The 27,570-nt window shown below is 46.7% G+C and overlaps 1 protein-coding gene across 1 annotated transcript in view; it reads right to left on the reverse strand.

Moving 5' to 3' along the window:
- LOC110304556 (gasdermin-A3) overlaps positions 1–6,284 on the reverse strand; it is an 8,916-nt gene extending 2,632 nt beyond the window's left edge. Inside the window, exons 1-7 of the mRNA XM_085829236.1 lie at positions 6,071–6,284; positions 5,704–5,884; positions 4,334–4,499; positions 3,179–3,275; positions 2,643–2,738; positions 2,300–2,326; positions 313–467 (exon numbers count right to left, since the gene is read on the reverse strand). Coding sequence (XP_085685362.1) covers positions 313–467; positions 2,300–2,326; positions 2,643–2,738; positions 3,179–3,275; positions 4,334–4,499; positions 5,704–5,884; positions 6,071–6,284 — 936 coding nt within the window. The remainder of the gene's footprint in view (positions 1–312; positions 468–2,299; positions 2,327–2,642; positions 2,739–3,178; positions 3,276–4,333; positions 4,500–5,703; positions 5,885–6,070) is intronic.
- Between the last annotated feature and the right edge of the window lie 21,286 nt (positions 6,285–27,570).

The following is a 27,570-nucleotide window of genomic DNA, read 5'->3' on the forward strand; positions in this document are numbered from 1 at the left end:
TCCCTGGGTTTTGAGTTCTGGAAAGTACAAGCTGTTATCCAGCAGGGGGTGCCATAGGCTTATGGTACCCTCTGGCCATCAAAGGGCGCACACCACTTCCGGGAACCCTGTACTGATGCTCTTCTTTCAGGGACAAAGAAGCCCATGGTAGCCCAGCAGCTGAGGTGATCTTGGGAAGCCTTGGGAAGGATATCCGCTATTTATTCCGCAGCCTTTGGTCACTGTGCCATTGCCAGTTCCCCTCCCTATCTGCAATGGCCACCACCACCCACACTTCCTTTCCTCCATACTCCCTGTGCTCTGGGCTCTCACCTTCTGCTCAAGGTCCTGGAGCTCTTTCTTCTTTCCTAGGAGATGGCTGAGAGAAGTGAGTAGGGAGCTTCGCCCCACTGGACTCAACTTCTCCAATTCTTGAGTCTCTCGCTGCACCTCTTCCTTTAATGTCTTGAAGTCTTCGTGCATCTCCCCTAGGGGCACAGTTAATGTGTCTGGCACCCCTTCACCTGGTGCCCTCTCACCCTGAACGTTCTGTAGGCTTCACGACCCCTTCCTCAGGACCCGGTGCCCTGCTTCCAGCTTTTATCTGACTTTTCCTCTTTCCCAAGGGGTGTGGTTATGAAGTTATGCTAAAGCCTTGTTATGAAAGATGGAGCAGAGAGGTGGACTAGACTCCCAGCCTTCAACTGTCATGACAGTTATTCCCACTACTTTTACCACTACCACCACACTGTATCCCAGGATTCATCCTTTATCAGTGCACAGTTGACTTCTAGTTTCAACTACTACATCCAGACATTGAGGAGAGGCCTGTTTCTTTTGTTTGTTTGGTTGGTTGGTTGGTTTTTTCGAGACAGGGTTTCTCTGTGTAGCCCTGGCTGTCCTGGAACTCACTTTGTAGACCAGGTTGGCCTCGAACTCAGAAATCCACCTGCCTCTGCCTCCCAAGTGCTGGGATTAAAGGCGTGAGCTACCACTGCCCAGATTTATTTTTATTTATTTATTTATTTATTTATTTATTTATTTATTTATTTATTTATTTATTTATTTATTTTATTTTTCCCTTCTCTTGTTTGTGGACAAACAATGTTTTTGATAACTTAATGAAGTGGACACTGGCATTATTTCAGAGAGCAGTGGGTCTGTATCCAGGGACTGTGGCTGTGAACTGCAGCCTGTTTGTTTAGTTGCCTGAATTCTAAAAGTACATCTACTTTGCCTTGGAGGGAATAGCTTCCTGGAAAGGCTGTAATCCCAGGACCCAGGACTTCTCTATTATCTCCTCTCTCTGTCTCTCTCTGTCTCTCTCTGTCTCTCTGTGTCTGTCTCTGTCTCTCTCTCTCTCTCTCCGACTTTCCCTTTCTTTCCCTTCCACTCTAATGCTTCTCTTCCTGCTTGGGCAGCAAAGTCTTGAAAAAATTCACAAAGCTCCTTTCCAACATCAGAATCTTGGATCACTGAGAAATTAAGAGGCAAATAGACAGATAAGAACAAATCCTAGCCGGGCAGTGGTGTTGCAAGCCTTTAATCCCAGCACTTGGGAGGCAGAGGGAGGCAGATTTCTGAGTTTGAGGCCAGCCTGGTCTACAGAGTGAGTTCCAGGACAGCCAGGGCTACACAGAGAAACCCTGTCTCGTAAAAACAATTCTTCAGAATGGCAGTCATTGCTATAAAGCATGAGAGAGCACCGCCCCTCTGAGATCCCAGATGTCTTCAGAATCCTCTTGCTCCAGTCCCGGGAGGTAGGAATGGAGCAGAACTAATACGGGGGCTGGAGAGATGGCTCAACAGTTAAGAGCACTGACTCCTCTTCCAGGGGTCCTGAGTTCAATTCTCAGCAACCTCATGGTGGCTCAAAACCATCTGTAATGGGATCTGATGCTGTCTTCTGGTGTGTCTGAAGATAGCTATAGTGTAGTTATATAAATAAAATATATCTTTAAAAAAAAGAAGAACTGACACAATGTGAAAGGGCACTCAGGCTGAACTGGTATCACCCAGCTGCTGGGTGACTCAGCACCAGCTGCCCCAGTTACTGGGAGCAGATACATGTGGAACAGGATGCAGCTACTAAGGCTGCTGACAGCAAAGGCAGCAGATCTCCTGTGCATTTTGTCTATAGATCTCTCCATTCCATTGTTTTTATTGGAACTTCTTATTCTTTTACTAACTTCTTATTGGAAATTCTGCTGTAGTTGAGGGACAGCTGTTTGCTGAGATCTGTCCCACTATCTTCCCGGTCAGTCCCATGGAGGAGGGAGGAAGACTAAGGTTTTGAACTTAAGTTAAAATGAACACTTACCAATGAGCTTCTCTTCTTCTGGCTTTTCTGAAAACACAAAAACAACATCTGTCATGACAAACACTTTGCTGCCTTTCGCTAAAGCCATAGACTAAGACAGCCTCACGGTAGCATTATGAAAATACGGATATTCTGCGAGTATACGCACCCCTTACAACTTTGGAACACACCCCGTCTCCAAATCTCTCTATTTCTGGTTGTGGTTTGACCCCTGTCTCTTTGTTCCTTCTGGGCAGTGTTTATATCCCATACCATTATCTGTCTGAGGACCCAGGAAACAAAAGCAGATGCTCTTGTTGGTAGTTTATAGGAACTGCTGCTATTTTAGGGTGGGGGCCTTTACCAGATATCATCTGGGCAGGAGATATGAAGGCACTGCAAGGCACACGCCTGATCTTAGGGAAGGTTTGCATGCTGTCATTGCAAATGTACGGAATGTCTATAAGGGAGAAGAGACAAGAGAAGGCATCAGGCAGTCATCACCAGCCTGCCACACCCTTCCTTCTTCAGCCTCAAACCCAAAGCTCCTCAAATGCCCCAACTAATTTTTGACCCAACCTTCACTGTTGGACGTTGTAAGCTCTTCCCTAAAATAGCAACCACCCAATCACCAATCCAGTGCTGGAGTTAGAATCTATTTTTTCCTTGGGCTTCCAGAGGTCAGAGGCTGTGCTCATTTAGATTTTGGGTCATTCCCCACAGCTTCCCAAGTGCCATAGATACCTAAAATTCAGGTCCTTCATCTAGAGCAACCTTTGTTCTATCTCCAGCAGTGGGCAATATAAGATGCTGTTCCCCCGGCAAGAGAGGACCAGGATGCCACTGTACGGATGCAGCCACCCCTTATCTTGAGGCTAGAACATGTTGGTCTTTTCTCACCCCAGTGATTGATAAAAAAGACTCTCAGTAGTCTCACTCGATAGGCCAGGACACAGCCCTTGGGGATGGTTACAGCCTTGTTGTTGTTCAAGGATCCCTAGAATTACACAAGGAGATTCTGTGAATTATCTGAGAACCATTAGGAGGAGGGTCAGGATTCAAGTACACGGCTAGGTCTGACAGTGTTTGAGGACACAAGCAGTAGGAAAGCCTTCAGAAGGATCTCTAGTTGTCTCTCTCTGTGCTCTGAACTTATGGCCCTTGAAGCCTTCCCATTCATCTCTCTCTCTCTCTCTCTCTCTCCCTCTCCCTCTCCCTCTCTCTCTCTCTCTCTCTACCTATCTATCATCTATCTATGTACATATATATGTACATATATATGAATATATCTATGCATTCATTTATTTATTTTATGTATATGAGTATACTATCGCAGTCTTTAGACCCACCAGAATGGGATTAGATCCCATTATAGATGGTTGTGAGCCACCATGTGGTTGCTGAGAATTGAACTCAGGACCTCTGGAAGAGCAGTTAGTGCTCTTAACCACTGAGCCATCTCTCCAGCCCCCTTCCCATTCATTTCTAGTGATCACCCCCTGCTTCTGGACTTGACAGCAGAGGAACTAGACAGACCTGCTCTAGCACCTGCCTGTGGATCATCCTGCCCCACATCCCAGGTTCCTCCTTCTTCCACATCAGCTCCCTCATTCTTATCTCATTGGGGAAGTCTTTCCCTGGACCCAATCCCATACCTTTCCTCTTGAACATACTCACTAGATGTATGTATAGATTATAAGAGATGCACTTATTTCTACTGGGCTTTACCTGGGTGACTCATCTATAAGTAAGGACATTCTGAAAGCAGGAAACTGCCCTCTTCCTGGGATCTTACCAGGTAGCCCAGACTGACCTTGAACCCGTGACTCTCCTGCCTCTGCCTTCAGAGAGCTGGAATTACTAGTGTGTACCACCATACCAGAGAGGAGAGCAGGGCAGGGGTGAGGACAAATCCTGTATCACTGAACTTGCTCTGTGTTGTCTGTGGCCTATGGAGACCTGGCCTGCTGGGTACCACTGAGCAAAGGACAGTGTGTGTGGTCTGTCTCTCTCCATCTCTGTGTCTATCTCTATCTGTGTCTGTGTATAGCAAACCTGTAGTCCCAGTAGGGCAAAGCTGGGGAGAGAGAAGATGGCATTTGCGTTGACAGTTTGCTCCAGAGTGACTTCCTGCTTGGCTTCTACCGCCTCCATCACCACATACAGGTTCTTCTCATGATTCCGCATCTCCTTCAGGAATGAGTGGTCTGCTGACAGTTTCCTAAGGAAGACACCACCCTCAGCATTTCTTCACCAAGGCCACCTCTGTGCTTTGTATTATTTTATTTTTGAGACAAGGTTCCCGCTGTACAGCCGTGGCTGTCATGTGTAGACCAGGCTGGCATTGAACTCACAGAGATCCACTTGTCTTTGTCTCTCAAGCACTGGGACTAAAGGCATGTGCCACTATGCCCCTCTGTGTCTGCTTTTTTAATCTGTCAATCCTAGACAGTACGGGGCCAGGGAAGGAATGAGGGCTCAGATCAGCCACAGTGCGAACTCAGTCTTGTGCTTCCTGGCAGGGCAGCAGCTTTGAGTCTGAGTTGCCTCATCTATAAAGCAGAGATGATGCCAACTATTTCCCAGGATGCTGAGATAAACTGTGGCAACAGCTGGAGGCTCATCACCTGGCATCTCCACTTCCTCCTCCACTTGCCTCAATATGAAAACATGTCTCTGTCCTCACAGAATGTGCTTTTGTTCCTGAGTTCTCCCTCAAAACCCTACCCTATTTCTCTCCTTCACCTATTGCAAACATCTCAAAGAGTGAACCATACTCACGGTCTGAGTCTTCATCACCCCATCGGAATCTCACGCTGCTGAAATCACAGTGACCACCCACTCACTAAACTGGGTGACGCCCCCTTAACGTGGACCACACTGGATCTTCTCTCCTTCCGTGCCTTCCTGTCTTATCTTGGCTTCCAATTGCATGAACTACTCTCAGTTTTTTAGAAATTGACAAATAGATTTCCAAAGTGGTTGTACAAGTTTATACTCCCACCTTTCCCTAAATCCTTGTGAGCATGTGCTATCTCATGGGGTTTGATCTTAGACATCCTGATAGGTACAGGATGGAACTACAGAAAGGTTTTGACTGACTTTTCACTGATGACTAAAGACTCAAATATTTCCTTAAGTACTTCTCTGCTCTTCTAGATTCCCTTGCTGAGAGTTCTCAGTTTAGCTCTGAACCCCATTTTTAGATTATATCGTTTTGGGTATTAACGCCTAACTTCTTGGTTTCTTTGTAAACTCAGTGCATTAGCCCTCTGTCAGATGTAGGTTGGTGAAGATACTTTCCAATCTGTACACTGCCTTTTTGTCCTATTGACAGCATTCTTTACCTTAGAGAAACTTTTACTTTCATGAAGTTCCATTTATCAGATATTGATCCTGTCAGCCCCTCAGTCCTGTCCTCTCACCTCTCCTTCTTCAGGTTCTCCAGAGCCGAGGGAGCCACGCTGAGCGTCTGCACCTCCAGTGTGCTGCTTTGTGACAGACCCGCAGTCCCCTTTACCTTCAGTGCCTTTGGCACTTCCACATCTCCATCTACGTGGACATCCAGCATATTCTTAAAGCTAAAGTTGCCACTGTCTGTCGGATCTGTGGGAGGGAAAAGACAGAAGAAGCTGAGTTGGGAGGTACCCCAACTCATCAGCACCCCCAGAGAGAACTTGGAGACCCCTAACCATATCAGAGAGAAGAGCTTGAGGATCTTCCTTGTGGTCAGGATGGCTGGCCCTAGCCCCACAGCATCCTTCAGAGCCCAGCTCTGGGTGAGAGGCTGACCTGAGGGGGAGCTGCCCGGCTCCAGCAAATCCAGGAGAGTGTGGTTGGTGCGCACATAGCGGGCTCCCCAGAACAGTGTGCTCTTCCTCTTCCTCAGCACCAGGCAAAAGGGACGAAAGTGTTTGAAGTCGATGAGGCTGTCTAGGGGTATCAGATCTCCTCGAGGGTTCAGCTGTCTAGCCAGGGCCCGGGTGACATTCTCAAACATAGTCATTGTCTCTGTGGAGAAGGAGATGGACAATGTTCAGGCAGCCACTTGGATCGTCAAGACCTGGTAAGGACTTTGTAAAGAGGTTGTCACCAGGCTTCACTCCTAGAGTAGAGGGGAGACAATTAGAGATGCCTGGATGTTGGACCTGGAAGGAGCCCAAGGGTTCCTTCTTTTGTGATGGACAATCCTGAACTCTGGAGTTCACAAGGCTGACACAAGATGCCAGCTTCTCCCTTTGCCAAGGGCTCTTTTCTCATTCCATGTTCATTTCTTCACAGAACAGAGCCCAGGTAGAGTCTGTCATCAGCAAGGGAAGTGAAGTGTCCTGTCACACTAAGGGACAGTTGAAACTAGGACCTGTGGACACTAGGGAAAGAAGCAACCACACTGGGCCCAGGAGCCTGGGCAGTCAGAGCAGAGCAGCTTCCCCAGTTGCCCTTTCCTTGACAAGGCTACACTTGGTTGTACCCTACACTTCCCTCCCACCCACCTCCTAGCAACATGGTTATAAGTGGGCCAGTTTCCCAGTTCCTCTCTCTTAGTTACTTATTTGTCTTTGTTGGTGGATTACAACCATCCATAATGAGGTCTGACGCCCTCTTCAGCTGTGTCTGAAGATAGCTACAGTGTACTTCCATATAATGAATAAATAAATCTTTATGCTGTAAGCAAGCAGGGCTGGAGAAAGAAGAAAAAAAAAAAAAAAAGGAAGAGGAGGAAGAGGAGGAGGAAGAAAAAGTTTCAATGCAAGTCGCCAGCTCACCCCTTTACTCTTTTGGACATTTTGGCGACTCTGCTTGGATTCCCAAGGCACCTTGTATATCAACTTCTGAAACACCTGCTAATTCATCTTGTTACCATCTGTTAACCTGACTGCTTTGCCTACTTATCTGTGACTTCCCAGAGTGCAGAAAATGGGCCTTAGTCACCTCTACAGCATCAACACCAGATCCCATGTCTGGCAGAAAGAAGGATAGAGTGAGCATGGTCCTGGGAGACACACTGTGAGGAGAGGGACCAAGAGGATGTGGGCCCTGCAAGCACCACAAGTTTGGCATCTTTGGTCTCTGTCTTTGAAGTCGAGGTATCATACCTGGGCATCCAGGAAACACACTCACATATTCCTGGTGGGTGGAAGAGGTCAGACACATCAGCTAGCCTCCATGGGCCTCACCTTTCTGTAGTACTTGACAGAGGCAGGGAAACAGGAGGAGCACACACAGATGACGGGCCATCCTGCCATCTACAATATACTTTCCAGCCCTTGTTCCTGGAACGGTTGCAATGGCCCAAGTCCCTCCAGGGACAAACTGAGTGTACTTAGATGCCACATTCACTCCAGTAGTGACCCGTGTGACAAGCTCAAAGGCCTGGACACAGTCCCGAGGAGAAAAATTCACAGAAACTTAGTCTCCTGGAACCGTGACATCCCATAGCACATATGCTCCAATTTTGTCCTTGCGTTAGTCTGAGTATGGATCTGTCTGCTTTCTTTCAGTATTGTTTTATTATTGTAGTCTCCAAGTAACATCTTGTCAAATATCAAACTTGCAAAATTAAACTTTGCTTCCTGGCCTTCACCAATGCTCTAGGTAGTCCTTGAGCCGACTCTGGGCTTGGAATTCAGTAAGGATGTCACCTATTCAGTGAAATTCAAAATTGCCTCTAGTATTGTAAGAGAGATAGTGCAAGAAATCAGGCATTACTATCTACTACATAGAGTTAGAAATCTCAGGGCAAGCTTAGCAAAGTAAGTTTAGAATTTTTTTTTTCTTGTTTTTGTTTTTGAGACAGGGTTTCTCTGTGTAGCCCTGGCTGTCCTGGAACCCACTCAGTAGACCAGGCTGGCCTCAAATTCAGAAATCCACCTGCCTCTGCCTCCCAAGTGCTGGGATTAAAGACATGTGCCACCAGGCCGGGCAATTTTAGAATTCTTATTATAGTTATGTGTGGCAGACTACATTACTTATTAGTAGAAAGTCCCACAAAATCACTAAGAATAACAGCCAAGCTACTCCCATATGCAAGAATTTATAATTATCCAGGAGGAAGGAAGGTTGTGGTCTAAGAAGGAACTAGAGTAAATTCTTAGAAGGATAGATAGCTGAGTTACACCCATACACAGGAATTTACAATGGCCTATGGGGAAGGTGGACTATACAATAGACTAGAATAGGAACTATGGCAAGGGCACGAAGCCCTTGCTCCTGACTTCTAAGATTAAGCAGACCTTAGGTGGAGCTGCTTTTGATCCCAGTTGTTAACATTGAATTTTATCCCAATTGGTTCCTGTTAGCTTTTTGTATGTATTCCTCTGTTTAGAGTAAAAGTCACTTATAAGACTGGTTCTTGCTTTGAGACAAATTACATCCAGATACAGCACTCCCTTGTGTCTGTGTCTGTTTGTCACCCCTTTCTTGCCAACTCCTTGCCCACCTGTCCAGAACCTTAATTTCTCCCACGGATTGAGGGGGGGCCAACGTAGGCTGAACCCCGGCACCTAGAAGTACCTACCCTTCATCAGAGAGGAACTCAAAGGTTGCCACTCTTCTCTCTGAGGCCTACTATGAGTCCTACCCCCAGTGAAATCCAAGAGGACTTTATGGCCATGATAAAGGATAAGAAATCCCATGCCCATTTGTCCCCAACCTTCCCTTGGCTCCCCAAAATGTCCTCATGCCTTCTCAGATGTCATTGATCTTACCAGGGAAGGGCGATGCTAGGTACTGTCCACAGCAGGTTTTTGGTGAGGAATCAGAGCTCTTTCAGTCTATAGGTTGAGGAAATGACTGACTGTCCCTTACCAGGACTGGATGCTTTATGCGTCCATCAAGGCTGGGATGTAGACTCCCACAGACCCCACCTCTCTCCATGATCTCACTCCTTTTTGTTCCAGGAGATCAGCATCAACCTGTTAGAAGTGCCCCACCTCAGGCCCTGGCCCCTGGCCTGCTAAGAGATGAGGGGGTGAGTAGGGAGTTTCCAGGCAATTATCTGTGTCCCTGGAGCTGAAACAGAAAGAAGTAGACTCTGAAAGTTTGCTTGTGCACTTTGGGGAACAAAGGAGGCAGTGGGAATTGGTGGTGTGTGTGTGTGTGTGTGTGTGTGTGTGTGTGTGTGTGTGTATGTGTGTGTGTGTGTACTCAGGCATGCATGTGAATGCTGTGAATATGTACAGGAGTGATACGGGGTGGATCACTGCTCTGGTGTCATTGTGGCCCATCTGAAAGCGAATGCAATTCATCTGAGACCTTGTGGAAATGATAAGTGATAAGAGATCCTCTCTATGCTCAGGGAATACAGGCAGCAAAGGAGCTGAAAATCTGCCCTTCAACTTTGTATGCATCAGCCTGCTGATTCTTACCTCTCTCTATGTGTATGTGAGCATTGGCTACACATGCATAGCTTGGTACCAGTATACACAGAAGTTTGAGGAGGCAGGATAGAGTGAGCTCAAATGACCTTCTGTAGCTGCCAGGGGCCATGGGTTACTGGGATCCTGAAAGGAAAGATGGGGTTTAGATGGGAAAGGTGGCAAGAAATATAACGAGACCAAGATAAGTTTCTGATGAAGGCACAAAGTTTACTTAAGAGTCTGAGCTTATAAAACAGATGGGAGAAGCATCCCTCCCCCCTGCCACCATGACAGGTCTCCTTGCCTTCTCAGCATCACGTCAAGAAGACAGGTTCAGCCTCTCAGAAGGTAGAGGCGTTTTGGAGGAAACTGCAAATGTGGTAGGACAATAGACTTTACCTAGGTTGGAAGACTCCACCCTAGGTGGTCTAGCAACTGTGGCAAACGAGGTCTGGGCCACACTGCTGGGTGGAGGGCACAATTCCTCCCTTTTTATTTATTAAAAATTAGATGGACTGAGTCATAAAATTTACTTATGCTCCTTGGTCCTGCCTGGGAATTATGGTGGCTGGAGGCCATGCCTGTCTTAGGACTGAATCTAATTGGATGTTTTTCTGACCCATCTAAGAAAACACTTGCAGCTTGTTTGTATTTATTTGCCCAATCATGGCCTTTCAGTGTTTATTATGAGCAAACACGGCCTCTTGGCACATGCCTCTGTCTTAGGTTGAAAGAAGCCATAGACCAGTGGCCCATCTTTGGCTGCTGGCCTTCATTGCACACATTTTCCCCAATCAGACCAAAGCCACAGAATGGAGTCAATGCATTTCTTCATAGCGATGAATCACTGCCATATCTGAGCTTTGCTGAAGGCGAGCCTGTAAGGAGGTAACAGACCTGCTTGAAATACAAAGTCCAAAGTTGAAGGGAACGGGGATTAGGTTTGTCTGTGGGGATGTTGCAGGCACTCAATTCAGTTGCAAATTAACAATGATCAGACATAAGTATGGACTTCCCGAGTGGGGGAGGTGGCTTTGAGAATCAACAAAAAAGCCTGTTCCTTCTCATATAAATAGTGGAGGCTATGCTCCAAGTTAACTCTGCTGGCTGATAAAGATTTTTAGCTAACTTCATAATAGGAATCTCCAATATTGGATTTATTTATTGACCAGTCCTTGATAGAGTCAGAATAATTGGCCACATTAAAGGAAATAGAAGAGTCATCATAACTCCTCCTTTTGACTAATTTTTCTAAGTCAGTTTCCACAGTCCCTAATGTTCTCTGTCCCATAAGGTTAAAAAGTTTGAAGCAAGGCAGCTTTTCTAATCTGGAACACAGGCAAGCAAATGTGGGTCAAGAACATATGCCCAATACAACTTTCCTGTCACATAGTCAGGGCACTCAGTAAGCTCACAGGTTAGCATTATCCTTTTCTGTCAGGATGTCACAGCAATCAAGCTGGCAGCTAGCAAGCTCCTGCTGATAGAAAATTAAAATTCAAGGTCCATGACTCATGTGGCTTGCTAGTTAGGAGGGCTTTTTGGGATTAGAGCAAAGAACAAAGGCTGTAAAGTCATCCCAGGAACCAACTAGCCATAAAGATAGGGAAGACATACAAGAATGTCTGGACTGGCCCGGCGCCTCCCTATCTTCTGCCCTTCTGACCTAAGTTAAATGTTAACCAGATGCTCTGCTGTTACCTCGATCTGCATGTACAGTCTGCTGGTGTTTAAATAAACCAATCATGTGAAACCTTGCCAATTCCTCCCTGCTGATGTTTAAGTGAACCAGTCATGTGAAACCACGCCAATTCCTCCCTCAGGAACCCTTTTCTGTAAAAACCCCTAGCTTTCAAGCCTCATGGTCGAATCCACTGTCTCCTGTGTGAGATAAGTTTCGACCTGGAGCTCTGCCATTAAACTACCTCATGTATTTACATCAAGACGGTCTTTTTGTGATTCTTTGGGTACACACTGAATCCGGAATTGAGTGGGGGTTTCCCCCCTAGGTTCTTTCATTTGGAGGTCCCACCGAGATCTGCGTGACACTCAGGAACCCCAAAAGACCCCTTGGGGGTAAGTTTGTTTGTGTGAGTCTTACATGTTGTCTGTTGTTTAAGTGTGGCACCACTGAATTTGTGTCTTGGTTTTACAGTTCTGGGATCATGGCTTCTAGTCCCACCCCGTGGGTTCAAGTCCCACCTGTGTTTCCAGTTCTGGTATTCTGTATTCTGGCATCTGCCACCGTGGACCGTAAGGACCCAGTAGCCACGGGAGTGAGACGTCCAGAAGGCCCCACAAGCTGCGACCCTGGAAGACGGACGTTCTGAGGGTGACCCTGAAAGAAATACCCAGGGTGAGGGACAGTCAAGAAGGACTGATTGTCATCTGGCAGAGTGAGGAAGATAAGGTGTTTTTTCTACCAGAAAGGGAGTGGAAGCAGAGTCCCCCCCACCCCCACCCCCCGTCAGAAGTAGTGTTTGGCTGGTTCTACAAGTCCAGGCGTGGATGAGTGTGCTTGGACATACTGGTGTCCTCTGTCTCTGCTGCTGTTTTGTTTTTGTTTGTGGTTTTCGTTATGGGAAAGACTGTGTCTACCCCTTTATCTTCGACTAAGGACTATTGGACTGACATTAGGGCAAGAGGACAGAATCTATCAGTGATAGTTCAAAAGAAACCTTGGTTGACTTTCTGTTCCTCAGAATGGCCTGCCTTTGGAGTAGGCTGGCCGGCTGAGGGGATGTTTGACCTTCCCACCATTAGGGCCGTAAAGGCCATTGTCTTTCAGGAAGGACCAGGATTGCATCCCTCTGTGGGTTTGGCCGTTTCTCCCACCCTTACACCCGGGCACTAGGATCCTGGCTGTCCAAGAGAGTGCTGTGAATGGGACACAGAAGTCACAGCCTAAAGAAGATGGCAAGTGCCGCACCCCACCGGCACTCACCCCTAAGATCTACCCAGAAATAGAGGAACCCCCTGAGTGGCCCGATTCCCAGCCTCCACCCTACCTTCAAGTTCCCTGACCCCCAGCTCCCTCAGCCCTGCTCCAGGCCCCGGCCTCAGGGACCGGGGGAGGAGGTCCCTCAGTAGGAACAAGGAGCCGGCGGGGAGCCACCCCTGAGGGTCCAGCTGATTCAACCATAGGGCTCCCCCTCAGGGCTGTTGGGGCTCCTCCTGCCGACCAGAAAGGTCTACAACTTCTGCAGTATTGGCCCTTTGCCTCCTCTGATCTCTATAACTGGAAAGTCAATCACCCCCTCCCCCTCAGAAAATCCTGCAGGGCTCACAGGGCTGATAGACTCTCTGATGTATTCCCACCAGCCTACCTGGGACGATTGCCAGCAGCTCCTGCAGACACTGTTTACCACCGAGGAGAGGGAGAGAATTCTCCTTGATGCTCGGAAGAATGTCTGAGATGAGACCGGATGGCCAGTCCAGACCCCAGTCGAGATAGATGAAGGATTTCCCCTGACCCCTCCCCCAGTGGGATTATAACACAGCACAAGGTAGGGAACAGCTGTCCAATTATCGTTGGGCTCTAGTGGCAGGTCTTAGGGGCACTGCATGCAGGCCCACCAATTTGGCTAAGGTAAGGGAAATTATGCAGGGGGCAACTGAGCCTCCCTTAGTCTTTTTAGAAAGACTCATGGAAGCTTATAGGAGATATACCCCATTTGACCCTACGTCTGAGGGGCAGCGGGCCTCAGTGATTATGGCCTTCATCGGTCAATCAGCTCCTGATATTAGGAAAAAGTTAGAGCAGATTGAGGGGTTACAGGATTACACTATAAGGGATGTAGTTAGAGAGGCTGAGAAAGTGTGTCACAAGAGAGAGACGGAAGATGAAAAGCAAGGAAGGGAGAAGAAAAAGAGGAGAGAAGATGAGGATAGGAGAGACAAAAGGCAGGAGAAAGTTTTGACTCAGATTCTGGCCGCCAGAGCAGACAAAAGAAGAGGTAGGGCTAGGTAGCCAGGGGACCTGAGAGATAAAAAATGGCAGGGACCAAGGAGACCCGGAAGAGATAAACCACACCCAGGAAAAGACCAATGTGCATACTGCAAGGATATAGGCCATTGGGCTCATGAATGCCCTAAGAGGAAACAGGTAACACAAGTACTGTCCCTTGGAGAAGATGAAGATTAGGGGAGACAGGGCTTGGCCTCCCTCCCCCAAGCCTAGGGTAACATTAGAAGTGGAGGGGACCCCTGTCAATTTCCTGGTTGACACAAGCTCGGAATTTTCAGTGCTTAAGACACCACTAGGCCAAGTAAGAAAAAAAATGAAAAAACATTAGTCATTGGGGCCACAGGACAGAAATCGTACCTGTGGACCACGTCCCGGACAGTGGACCTAGGACGGAACCAAGTGACTCATTCATTCCTGGTCATTCTGGAGTGTCCCATGCTCCTATTGTGAAGAGACTTATTAACCAAATTGAAAGCACAAATTACCTTCGCCTCTCCCAGACCAAAGGTATCTTGGGGAGTAGAGACACCTCAGACCTTAGCACTGTCTTTACAATTAGGAGAGGATTATTGGATCTATCAGGACAAATTAAAATCCCCTCAGGGGCTACAGGACTGGTTTACTCGATTTCCTCAAGCATGGGCCAAAACAGGGGTTATGGCGAGGCAGGTCCTTCTGGTGGTGATTTAGCTCAAGTCCGGGGCTACATCCATTGGGGTCCGACAATACCCCATGGGAAGAGAAGCTCAGGAGGGTATACACCCCCACATCACCAGACTGCTCCAACAAGGGATCCTAGTCCCCTGCAAGTCTCCTTGGAATATCCCCCTACTCCCAGTAAAGAAACTGGAGATGAACGACTACCAACCTGGACAGGACCTCAGAGAGGTAAACAAAAGAGTCCAGGACATCTACCCCACAGTGCCCAATCCTTATAGCCTGCTCAGCACACTACCACCTGAGTGAACCTGGTACACAGTTCTAGATCTTAAAGATGCCTTCTTCTGTCTGAGGTTACACCCCAATAGTCAACCCCTGTTTGCCTTTGAATGGCGAGATCCAGAAAGTGGAAAGACTGGACAGCTCACATGGACGAGGCTACCCCAGGGATTCAAAAATTCACCCACTTTGTTTGATGAGGCCTTGCACTGAGACCTTGCCTCTTTTCGAGCCAACAATCCCCAGGTGACCCTTGTACAGTACGTTGATGACCTTCTGATAGCTGCAGGAATGGGTGAAGAGTGCAAACTTGGGACCCAGAACATCCTGGTCGAATTGGGTGAGTTGGGATATCGAGTCTCTGCTAAAAAGGCGCAGTTATGCCGGGCGTGGTGGCGCACGCCTTTAATCCCAGCACTTGGGAGGCAGAGGCAGGCGGATTTCTGAGTTCGAGGCCAGCCTGGTCTACAAAGTGAGTTCCAGGACAGCCAAGGCTACACAGAGAAACCCTGTCTCGAAAAACCAAAAAAAAAAAAAAAAAAAAAAAGGCGCAGTTATGCTGAACAGAGGTTACCTACTTGGGATACATCCTGAAGAATGGACAACGGTGGCTCACCAACACCAGAAAACAAACAATGATGCAAATCCCGACCCGGACCACCCCTTGCCAGGTAAGAGAGTTCCTGGGGACAGCAGGATTCTGTATACTATGGATCCCAGGGTTTGCCACCCTGGCAGCCCCACTGTACTCCCTAACAAAGGAAAGAGGGGAATGCATTTGGACCCAAGAACATCAGTCAGCTTTTGAGACTCTGAAAAAGGCCTTGCTATAAGCCCCTGCCCTAGCACTGCTGGATGTAAATAAGCTGTTCACCTTGTATATTGACGAGAGAAACGGGGTAGCCCGCAGAGTCCTCACTCAAACCCTAGGGCCCTGGAAGCGCCCAGTAGCTTATCTATCAAAGAAGCTGGACCCTGTGGCTAGCGGATGGCCTTCATGCCTATGAACGACAGCAGCCACCACGGTGCTGGTAAAAGATGCTGATAAGCTGACTATGGGCCAGAATGTTACTGTGGTGGCCCCACACTCTCTCAAGAGCATTATCAGGTAGGTAACCGCCAGATCGCTGGATGACCAACGCCTGAATGACTCACTATCAAAGCTTGCTGCTGACTGAGCGAGTGACTTTTGTTCTCCCTGCTGTCCTCAACCCCGCTACCTTACCACCCGAAACTAACAAAGCCCCCGTGCACAACTGCGGGGAGATATTAGCAGAAGAAACTGGAACTCGTCCGGACCTCTCTGACCAGCCGTGGCCAGGAGCAGCAACTTGGTTCACCGACGGAAGCAGCTTTGTGGTAGAAGGTAAGCAAAGGGCTGGGGCAGCGGTAGTAGATGGAAAATCTGTCGTATGGTCTAGCAGTCTATCTGAGGGAACCTGTGATGGTTTGTATATCCTTGTACCAGGGAGTGGCACCATCTGAAGGTGTGGCCTTGTTGGAATAGGTGTGATCTGGTTGGAATGGGTGTGTCACTGTGGGTGTGGGTATAAGATCCTCACCCTAGTTGCCTGGAAGTCAGTCTTCCACTAGCAACCTTTGGATGAAGACATAGAACTCTCAGGTCCTCCTGCGCCATGCCTGCCTGGATACTGCCATGCTCCCTCCTTGATGATAATGGACTGAACCTCTGAACCTGTAAGCCAGCCCCAATTAAATGTTGTTTTTTTTTTTTTTTTTTATAAGACTTGCCTTGGTCATGGTGTCTGTTCGCAGCAGTAAAACCCTAACTAAGACAGAACCTCAGCTCAAAAAGCAGAGCTCATCGCTCTAACCCAGGCTTTGAGGCTGGCAGAGGGTAAGGCTATCAATATTTACACTGACAGCTGATATGCTTTCACTATGGCTCATGTCCATGGAGCAATCTATAGGCAGCGTGGCTTATTGGCCTCCGCTGGAAAAGATGTTAAGAACAAAGAAGAGATCCTTGGTTTGTTGGAGGCTGTTCATCTGCCTCTCAAGGTAGCGATCATCCACTGCCCAGGGCATCAAAAAGGAACCGGACCAGTAGAAAAGGGAAATCAAATGGCAGACCAAGTGGCTAAAGAAGCGGCCCAGGGGCCAGTGACTCTGGTAATTAAAACTATGCCCCAACCAGCTGAAGGAGAGACAGAGAGAAAGGTTCTCACAGAAGAAGAGGGGCTAAAGTACCTAGTTGACATACACCGTCTCACTCATTTAGGATCTAAAAAGATGATAAAATTAGTCAGTAGGTCCCCCTGTCACATTCCTGGGCTACAAAAGGCGGCAGAAGACCTGGTGAGAAATTGCCGAGCCTGTGCACTCACCAATGCTGGATCCAGCAGGCTCCCTGGCAGAAGGCGCCTGCGGGGAGACAGACCTGGGACCTACTGGAAAACTGACTTTACTGAGGTAAAACCAGCCCGGTATGGAAATAAATATCTGTTAGGGATGTATCACAGGGCTCCCAATGGAGAAGCTAGAGAAAGTACCCAAGGAGCTAAAGGGATCTGCAACCCTATTGTTGGAACAACATGATGTACTAACCAGAACCCTGGAGCTCTTGTCTCTAGCTGCATATGTATCGAAAGATGGCCTAGTCGGCCATCAATGGAAAGAGAGGCCCATTGGACTTGCAAACTTTATATGCCCCAATATAGGGGAATGCCAGGGCCAAAAGAATGGGAATGGGTGGGTAGGGAAGTGGGGGGCGCTATGGGGGACTTTTGGGATAGTATTGGAAATGTAATTGAGGAAAATATGTAATAAAAATATAAAAAAAAAAAAATATCTGTTAGTCTTTATAGATACCTTCTCTGGGTGGGTTGAAGCATTTCCCACCAAGAAGGAGACAGCCACCGTGGTAGCCAAGAAGATATTTGAAGAAATTCTCCCTTGTTTTGGGGTACCCAAGGTAATTGGGTCAGACAACGGGCCTGCCTTTGTCTCTCAGGTAAGTCAGGGTTTGGCCAGACAACTGGGGACAAATTGGAAGTTACATTGTGCTTACAGACCCCAGAGTTCAAGACAGGTAGAAAGAATGAATAGAATTCTAAAAGGAACCTTGACTAAATTGACCTTAGAGACTGGCGGGAATGATTGGACAGCCCTTCTCCCTTATGCTTTATTCAGGGCCCAGAATACCCCCCGAGCCTCTGGCCTAACACCCTTTGGATTAATGTATGGGGCACCTCTGCCCATCTATGTGACAGTAGAGAGTAGAACTTGCCCGGATGTATCCTTCATCCCCTCCTCTCACCTTTTAGCCTGACTCAAGGCTCTTGAAATTGTGAGAAAGGAGGTCTGGGAACAGTTAAAAGAAACCTATGTTGCTGGTGACATACAGGTGCCGCATCAGTTTGAAGTAGGAGACGCTGTCCTGGTGAGGAGACATCGAGCGGGAAACCTTGAGCCAAGGTGGAAAGGATCCTACTCGGTGCTGCTAACGACACCCACCACCGTTAAAGTTGGAAGGAATCCCAACCTGGTTTCGCGCATCTCACCTCAAGAAGGCACCCCCTGAGGCTGACCAAAATGAGTGGATTCTGGAAAAGACTGCTAATCCTCTTAAGTTGCGCCTACGTTGTTGGCGCCATCCTGAAGAAGAGTGACAACCCACACCAGCCTATGAATCTCACTTGGCAAGTGTTATCCCAATCGGGGGAAATACTATTTACCACCTCAAAATTAGAACCTCTGGGGGCATGGTGGCCAACCCTGTATTTTTGCCTTTGCCAAATCATTTTGTGGCCAAGAGTACTCCCCCTAATGAGGTCTGAAGCTATGGGTTTTTATAGCTGCCCCAAACATATTAAGAGTTCCTGGTGTGGGGGGCCTAAGTAGTACTATTGCAGTCAATGGAGTTGTGTTACCTCTAATGATGGAGATTGGAAATGGCCGTTGAGCCCTCTGGGGATGGATTAGAGATTTCTTTTCAATATAAGGGCCCAGGCAAACATGCAGTAATGGGGCTATACAAAGATCAGGAATGCAAGTCTATAGACTTAGATCATGTGAAACTGCAGTTCACAGAAATGGGAAAAAAATTATTCCCTTGCCCAGTGGGTTGGAGGCATGACCTGGGAAATCATGTTCTACAATTATGTTAGTAGACATGGATCATTGCTCCATGTCCGTCTAAACACTGAAAGTCCTCCAGTCCTACCAGTAGGCCCTAATAAGATGCTCCCTGAGCCGAACCGACCCCTTCTCCCAAGGCTGGCCCTGATCTTACCCCCCACCCAAAAGACTTCCCCAAGAGCCCTCGATCATCACCCTCACATACCCCCCGATGGGACAGAGACTGTTTAATTTGGTCCAAGGGGCTTACTTTGCCCTCAATGAAACAGATCCCGATGCAACTACCGACTGTTGGTTATGCCTATCCTCAGGCCCTCCATACTATGAGGGAATATCTTTTGATGGAAACTTTAACAAAACCAGTAACCAAGCTTCCTGCTCATGGGGAACAGGGCAAAAATTAACCCTGGCTAAGGTGTCTGGAAGGAGCCCTGGTCTCTGTATAGGGATACCCCCTCCTACCCACCGGCACCTATGTGGCCGAACTTGTTCCGTGTCCAGGACAGATACCAATTATTACCTTGTGCCATCTCCAGTTGGCTGGTGGGCTTGTAGTACAGGACTCACCCCATGTGTATCAACTAGTGTTTTTGACCCCTCTCGTGATTTTTGTGTCATGGTTCAGTTATTGCCTCCAGTGTATTGTCATCCTGCTTCCTGCCTAGAGGATGAGTATGCACAGGGGAGATTTAAAAGAGAGCCGGTCTCCCTTACCCTAGCTATGTTAATGGGGGTAGGACTTACAGCAGGAGTAGGAACAGGGGCAGCAGTCTTAATTGAGGGAAGACAAGGAATCATCTTTAAGAGATGTTGTCGAGCCGGGCGTGGTGGCGCACGCCTTTAATCCCAGCACTTGGGAGGCAGAGGCAGGTGGATTTCTGATTTCGAGGCCAGCCTGGTCTACAGAGTGAGTTCCAGGACAGCCAGGGCTACACAGAGAAACCCTGTCTCGAAAAACCAAAAAAAAAAAAAAAGAGATGTTGTCAATGAAGACCTAAGGATGTTAGAAAAATCTATAGATGCCTTAGAAAAATCTTTAATCTCTCTGTCAGAAGTAGTTTTATAAAACAGAAGAGGTCTAGATTTACTGTTTTTAAAAGGAGCCGGGCATGGTGGCGCACGCCTTCAATCCCAGCACTTGGGAGGCAGAGGCAGGCGGATTTCTGAGTTCGAGGCCAGCCTGGTCTGTGCAGCCCTAAAAGAAGAATGCTGTTTTTATGCAAACCACACAGGAATAGTCAGAGATTCTATGCAGAAACTGAGAAAGATTGGATCAGAGAAGGCGAGATCGAGAAGCTCAACAGGGATGGCTCGAGTCTTGGTAGTCTCAGTCTCCGTGGATGACCTCTCTATTTTCTGCCCTCACTGGACCGATTCTTATTATATGCTTAGTTTTAATTTTTGGCCCCTGCATAATAAATAAGGGAATTGCTTTTATTCAGAGTAGAATAGATGCAGTTAAGCTCATGGTTTTACCACGACAGTACCAGCCTATAATTCAGATAGAAGAATGAGGAGATATGGGCTTTTGAAATTCTAAGATTAGAATTACTTAGTAGAAGAAGAGGGGAATGAAAGAAAATTAAAATTAAAATTCAAGGTCCATGACTCATGTGGCTTGCTAGTTAGGAGGGCTTTTTGGGATTAGAGCAAAGAACAAATGCTGTAAAGTCATTCCAGGAACCAACTAGCCATAAAGATAGGGAAGACATACAAGAATGTCCGGACTGGCCCGGTGCCTCCCTATCTCCCGCCCTTCTGACCTAAGTTAAATGTTAACCAGATGCTCTGCTGTTACCTTGATCTGCATGTACAGTCTGCTGATGTTTAAATGAACCAACCATGTGAAACCACACCAATTCCTCACTGCTGATGTTTAAATGAACCAATCATGTGAAACCGCGCCAATCCCTCTTGTAATACACCTTCTAATCTCTGAAGTTTCTTTCTGATATCGGGGGCCAACTGCCTTATGAAGGAAGGCCAGGCCACTAAGGCCTTCTGGGCTTCCGAGGTAAGATCAAAGGGAGTGAACCGCCTGAAGGCTTCCATAAGCCTTTCAAGGAACATTGAGGGAGGTTCGATGGGCCCCTGCATTACCTCTTACCTTAGCCAAATTAGTGGGCCTGTCTTGAGGCACCTTGGAGACCAGAGCCTGGCGATAGATTTTCAAGCTCTCCCTACCTTCAGCCATGTTGCAGTCCCAACTGGGGCGAGTCAAAGGGAATCCCATGTCGATCTCATTTTGTAGCTGTGTAGGCTGCCCGTTGGCTCCTGGGCTATTTTTCTAGCTTCTAACAGAATTCTCTCTTGCTCTTAGGTTGTGAAGAGCATCTGCAACAGCTGTCGACAATCATCCCAAGTAGGCTGATGAGAGAACATAAGGAACTCTACCAACCCTGTGAGGCCTTGGGGATCCTGAGAAAGGGGGTGGTTAGTTTTCTAGTTATAAAGATCAGCAGAGGAAAATGACCAGTACTGAAGGGTTTGAAGTTTGGGCGGGTCCAGAGTCTGCCTGGACTCTGTGCTCTGCAGCTCCATGTACCCACAGCGGTCTTCCTCTCGACGCCCAGAGGGGTTTGGGGTTTCCTCGGCGGCTGGGGTTGAGGCTGTGGATAAGGGGGAGGTAGTGGACTAGGCCACTCAGGAGGCTTTATAGATTTTGGAGGAGCTGATTTAGCTGGTGGCTGCGATTTGTGAGAAGCCTTCAATTTCTCTTGTAACATGAGAGTACAACCACAATTTTGAGAAGCAAAACCCAATTTTAACAGGGTAAACAATCTATTTTCTTTAAAAATGAACTCCAAAAACATTACTTGCTACAAAGTTTGGCTGCCTGTTCCTGCACACAAACACAAGAAGGTGTAGCTGCCAATATCTCAAAAAGACACTACCCTAAATCTTTTATAAATCAGGTTTCTAGGATAAGAATTACATAGAAAATTACCCAATTTAGGCGTATCTTTAGAGACCTGTTTCCATGGGTTGTCTCATGCTGTATGTTGTAGTTCTAAATTACTCTAACCCAGAGTTACCAGTTTTAAGTCAACTTTTTGTTACCAATGGTACAAATTTCTAATCATAATCTATAACCAAGACATCTAAAACATATTTATACTTTTGAAACTTTTTAGAAACAAAAAAATGAAATGGCCGTATACATTTGCCCATTTAAACCAAACAAAATTCTTAATTTTTCTAGCTGTAATTTCAAGAGAGGAGCACCTTGTCACCTGATGATGAATCTAATAATCACAAGCACAGAGATTTTTGTAGGAAAAACAGCCATCTGTTCCCTTACCATAGAACTTGAGAAGCTGCTGGTCCCTATAAGAGCAGCGTTTATAATTAGCTCCTAGCAGGGCTTCTCCAGCCACACTAGATTCCTAACTACAGGTGCAGGGCTCCAAAGACCAATTGATACTGTTTATTTTATTTTATTTTATTTTATTTTATTTTATTTTATTTTATTTTATTTTTTACCAGAGCCTGGCATATCCCCAGATAGTCGGAGAGTACTGCTTTTCTCAAAACCCATTCTCTCACGTCTCAGGTATAAACTATCTCTAGTCAGGGTATAAAGCACCTATGAGAATTACCTTTGCTTCTCTAGATTTTCACATAGCTCTAAACACATACACAAAAACACACAAAACAGAAACCAACAGATCCAGACACACTCCACCCTTTCTTGTCCTCCACAAGCAGGCAAAAGAATTAGACGATTTTGGAGGGGGAAGCTTCCGCTTCAACAGAACTCCGTCCCTCCGACCAATCTCCGGAGACGTCCAGGCGTCCCTGGCTCTCCTTACTTCCCAGGGCGTCCCCCAGGGTGGCAGCCTGTGGTCCTCCTAGCATGTCTGCTGACCACAGTCCTCCGGTCCTTACGGCCCAAAAGGACAGCTGCAAATACAGACCGCGCACACTTCAGAAAACCCCATCACCCCATCTTCTACCAACAACATCGTCCACTTCTACCTAGACGACCAAAACCAGAGAAACCAAACTCAGGCGGATCCAAAACTCAGACGGATCCAAACTCAGACTGCGCCTTGCTTCAGAAACATAGGACAAGACACAAACAACCCAACACAACAAGCACATGTTCATTTCAGAAAACAGACACTCAAAACAGAGACACCTGCCAGCACACACACAAGAGGGGATCCCCATACCTCCAAGTCGGTTCTCAGGTGTGAGGGGTGGTCGCGTTTCCCGGCCAATGCACCAAATGAAAGACCCACAACGTGAGGACTCTCCCACATTCTGACTCAGGAGAGGCGACACCCCAAATCACCCACAAGAAACAGTCTTGCTGCAAACTGCAAGAGGATTTTTATTTAAGAGCGCTCTCGGGCCCACGGTCATACACCACGCAGGGGTAGAGGACCGTGGCACCTCGAGTAGCTGGATAAGGGGGTATTTAAAGGAAGAAACCATAACTCAAGGAAGTGGGGAGGGCATTGTTGGAAAATACCAAAGATACCAGTTAAGAGTCACAAGGAAGTGCAAAGTCACAAATGTCACAAGGAATACCTGGTAATTGTTCAGGTTATCTCTTAAGACAGTTTCTAAGAGCCCCTAACAATAGCACATTCTTTGAATTAACACTCTTTGAACCCAGGAAGTGGGTGGGTGGAGGAATGTCGCTATCTGTTTTATGATTAGCATACCTTGGAGCATTGAGTCACAAAGGCCACATTCCCAAGCCTGGGCCTAAAGGCCTAGAATTTTGTTTTTACGTTATAATTTTTCATTACGAAGTTTGGCTGCCAATTTATACATATGAATGCATGACAGTACAAATATTAATACTTCATTAAAGAGACATTATTTTAAATCTTATCTCTACATGTCTACTTTCTAGGATAATTACATAAAATATTATCCCAATTTAGAAGTATCCTTAGAGTCGGGAGTGGTGGCACACGCCTTTAATCCCAGCACTCGGGAGGCAGAGGCAGGTGGATTTCTGAGTTCGAGGCCAGCCTGGTCTACAAAGTGAGTTCCAGGACAACCAGAGCTGTACAGAGAAACCCTGTCTCAAAAACAAAACAAAACAAAACAAAAAGCAAACAAACAAACAAAACCAAAAAAAAAAAAAAAAGAACAAGAAGTATCCTTAGAGGCTTAGTTTCCTGGGCTGGTTTATGCCATGTGTTGTTGTTTAAAATGACTCCAACCCTGAGTTACCAATTTAAAGCTAACTTTCTTGTTATCAATGTTATGCCTTTTAATCATACCCAGTAACTTATTAGCCAATACTCCATGACCAAGACAAGCAGAGCATATTTATACTTTTAAGACCAGTCAGAACCCAAACGAAGCAGCTACGGGAATCTTATAAATTTAGACCAAAGAATTTTTACTTTTTCTAGCTATAATTTCAAGATAAAAAGCACTTTGTCATTTGCTGGACCCAATAATTGTAGGAAAAAACAACTATCAGCTTTTTTTTTGTCTTAGAACTAAGAAGCTGCAGACTCCTTTTTTTTTTTTTTTTTAAGACAGTTTTCAGCAGGGCCTCTCCTGCTGTGCTTGACTCCTGGCGAAGGTGCAGGGCAACTTTAACCAGCCTCCGCTGTGTAAACTGAGACTGAATGAAGAGATGGATAGCCAGCAGATAAAGTTTTAACCATTTTTTTTTCTTTTCAACATGAAACATAGAACAACAGTTATTCAGACAATGAAACAAAAACAGACATGAATTGACACGTGGACATATTGGTGCACCAAACACAGACAATACAGAGAGGGTAGAGAACTTGATGTAACCAGAGCTAAGACTGTCTCTAGTAGGGGCCAGAGAGAAAAGGAGACGTCTCCTGATTTCCCTCTGTCCCTGGGGACAAAATCCATTTTCCTTCTGCCTTGATCTCTCTCTCTCTCTCATGTCATTTGTATATCTCCCATTATTTATTTATTTATTTTTATTTTACGCTTTTTATTTTATTTTATTATTTTAAGCCCTACTCCTCTCACCTGATGCAGTTCTTGACTGTAGACAAATGCCCATTTAGAATTTTTTTCACTCCCATTTCCCACTGTCAACCCCTAGCTGATATCAGCGCTTGGCCAATGCTGACTCAGTCTAGCAACAATTTTGAAAAGATTAAGTTTAACGCCAGCGCTATCATGAATACAAAAGGATGCTTCCTGTGCTGGATATGTCTTCTTAATCTTCTCGTAGAGCTCTACCTAGACAGTGCTCTCTCAGTCGGTCCTTCCGTTTTCAGGTGCCACCTGTAGCAGCCCACGGCCACATGAACCAGGTTCCTGAAAGGAGGCTGGAGCTACATAGGAGGAAACGGCGGGAGAAATAATGAGACCAAGATAGATTCTGATCAAGCCCCAATGTTTACTCAAGGGTCTGAGTTTATAAAGGGGAAGGCCCATCCCTCGCCATGCCAGGCTTCTTCGTGCTTTGTCGGAAGCTGTTAGCACTTGTTCTGCCATACTTGTTAGCACTTGGTCGCCAGTAGCCAGGTTGTCATCTATCTCAGGAATATCTCGGGAAGACAGGTTCAGGCTCTCAGCGGGTAGGGTAGTGGTGTCTTGGAGAAGAGCACAGAGGTGGCAGAACAATAGACCTATAAAGGTCGGAAGACTCCACCCTAGGTGGTCTCATTCACAGTGGAAGGTCTGAGCCAGCCTGCTCAAGGCTGGGGGAGGTTACACCTTGTGATCAACAGCCTTCAAAAAAAATGCAATTTGTAGCGCTAACATTAATGCTGTATGATGCCTACCGGGCAAGATATATCTTCTTCTGTTTTCTGCGGAGCCCCACCAAGACAGTATACCCCCCAGTCGTTCTTTCTACTTTCAAGCCACTTGTCAGGTGCCACCTGTAGCCACCAGCAGTCATGGGTTACTAGGTTCGTGAAAGGAAAAAATGGGGTTTGAATGGGAAAGGTGGCAAGAGAAATAACAAGACCAGGACAAGTTTCTGATCAAGGCCCAATGTTTACTTAAGAGTCTGAGGTTATAAAGGAGGAGGGGGAAGCATCCCCACCCACCCCCCATGTCAGGATCCCCTTGCTTTGTCAGGATCACATCAGGAAAATAAGTTCAGCCTCTCAGCAGGTAGTGTTGTCTTGGGGGAAACTGCAGGTGTGGCAGGACAATAGCGTTTACCTAGGTTGGAAGACTCCATTCTTTGTGGGCTAGCAACTGTGGCAAACCAGGTCTGAGCCAGCCTGCTCAAGGCTGGGGGGAGGGCACAGCCTTCTATAACTTGGAAGCATCTCTGCTTCTCTAAGGATATGAAATATATGTGCACACACACTCAGAGGTGGATCCCAGCGGTGGGATGACAGACAGCCCAGGATGCTCTGGACATTCAGCTGTCTCCCCGTAGATCATTCAGGAACTTCCCCCCTCTCCCTCTCCCTCTCTGATGTATGTGAGTAAACTTCCACTCTCTTCAGAGACACCAGAATAGGGCGTCAGATCCCATTACCCATGGTTGTAAGTCATGTGGTGGTTGGGAATTGAATTCAGGACCCCTGGAAGAGCAGTCAGTGCTCTTAACCACTGAGCCATCTCTCCAGCCCCCCTCATCTTTCTTCCGTTGCTGTTTAGAAATAACTTGAAAGAGGATTCTACACACACTCTAGAATACAACTAATGTGATTTACTGCAAGGCCATATGAAGAATCAGTTTGCTGGAGATTTTCTTAGGGGCTGGTAGGAATGAGGAAAGAGTATCACACTCGGTAAAAACACCTTTAAAACATTACTCTACTTTCTCAGAATCCTTCCACACATTGTCCCACTTCTCTGGTCCCTATTTCTCATCCCCTTTCTTTCCTTCATTCCCATTAACTTCACACCTGGCACAGCTATCAGCCTCTTAGACAGACAGCTCTAGAACCTGCTTGCTTTCAGGTGTCCACCCCCCTTTTGGAAAGGCGGAATTGGGGGCTTGGGTGTGTGGGATGGTTTTCTCATATGACCTTACATGTGCAGAAGTGTGATATATGAGTTATACAATTCTGTTTTCTGATTCCCTCTAGATTTCTGCCTCTGTCTCTGTTTCTTAAAACCACTACACTGTAGGGCATTTAAAATCTTGTATAGAGTCTGGGGACTATATACAAACACCTATCTCTTAATTAGCTCTGGGAAGGTGGCCCAACCAACTATTCCCTTGGTCAGACATTTGGGAGTCTCTTCCTAGAGTGTACCTTCCTCTGGTGTCTGATGACCAAGGTTTCTTGTCTCATTCATCTTTGAAAGATCTATGGAGCAGCTGAGCACAGTCACATTGGTGTCTGTTTTTTCCTGAAAAGCCTCCTTATCGGTTCTTTCCTCTGACCTGGCAGATCTCTCTCCAGCCTGATGTCATTCTGCTTGTCCTGCCTCCACCTCATATCTGTCTTATTGCACCATTTCCCCAACCTAACTAATGGGATTCCAAGCACCGGGCTTAGAGGGCTCAAAGAAGGAAGGAGGAGGAAATGAGACTATGTTTAGGCATGTCCCTGGGCTGTTGGCCTTCACATGCAGATGCCCTGGCCTTAATACATCCCAGAACTCCTCGGCAGAGTTTATTTATTGTCAGAACTGGTGTGAATGTGTGTGTGTTTGTGTGTGTGTGTGTAAGAGAGAGAGACAGACAGACAGATAGAGAGAGAGTAGGCAAGTGTGAGTGTGTGGGAGTAAGAGAAAGAGTATGTGTGTGCAAGTGCACAAGTGTGAGTTTATGTGTCAGTGTGTTTATGAGAATGTGAGTGTGTGTGTTGTAGATAGTTACAGGAGTCATGATGCACTTGTGAAAGTCAGAGGACAACTTTGGAGTCAAGAATCTTTTTCCACCTTTATGTAGGATCCAGAAAGTGAACTCAGCTCATCTGAGTCACTCTTATGTTCAGGGGGATACAGGTAAGAATTTAAATTGTAAGAAAAATATTTATATGAATTTGACT

The sequence above is a fragment of the Mus caroli genome, unplaced genomic scaffold (assembly GCF_978045245.1).
Source record: "Mus caroli unplaced genomic scaffold, Mus_caroli_1 scaffold_13, whole genome shotgun sequence".
Classification (NCBI taxonomy): domain Eukaryota; kingdom Metazoa; phylum Chordata; class Mammalia; order Rodentia; family Muridae; genus Mus; species Mus caroli.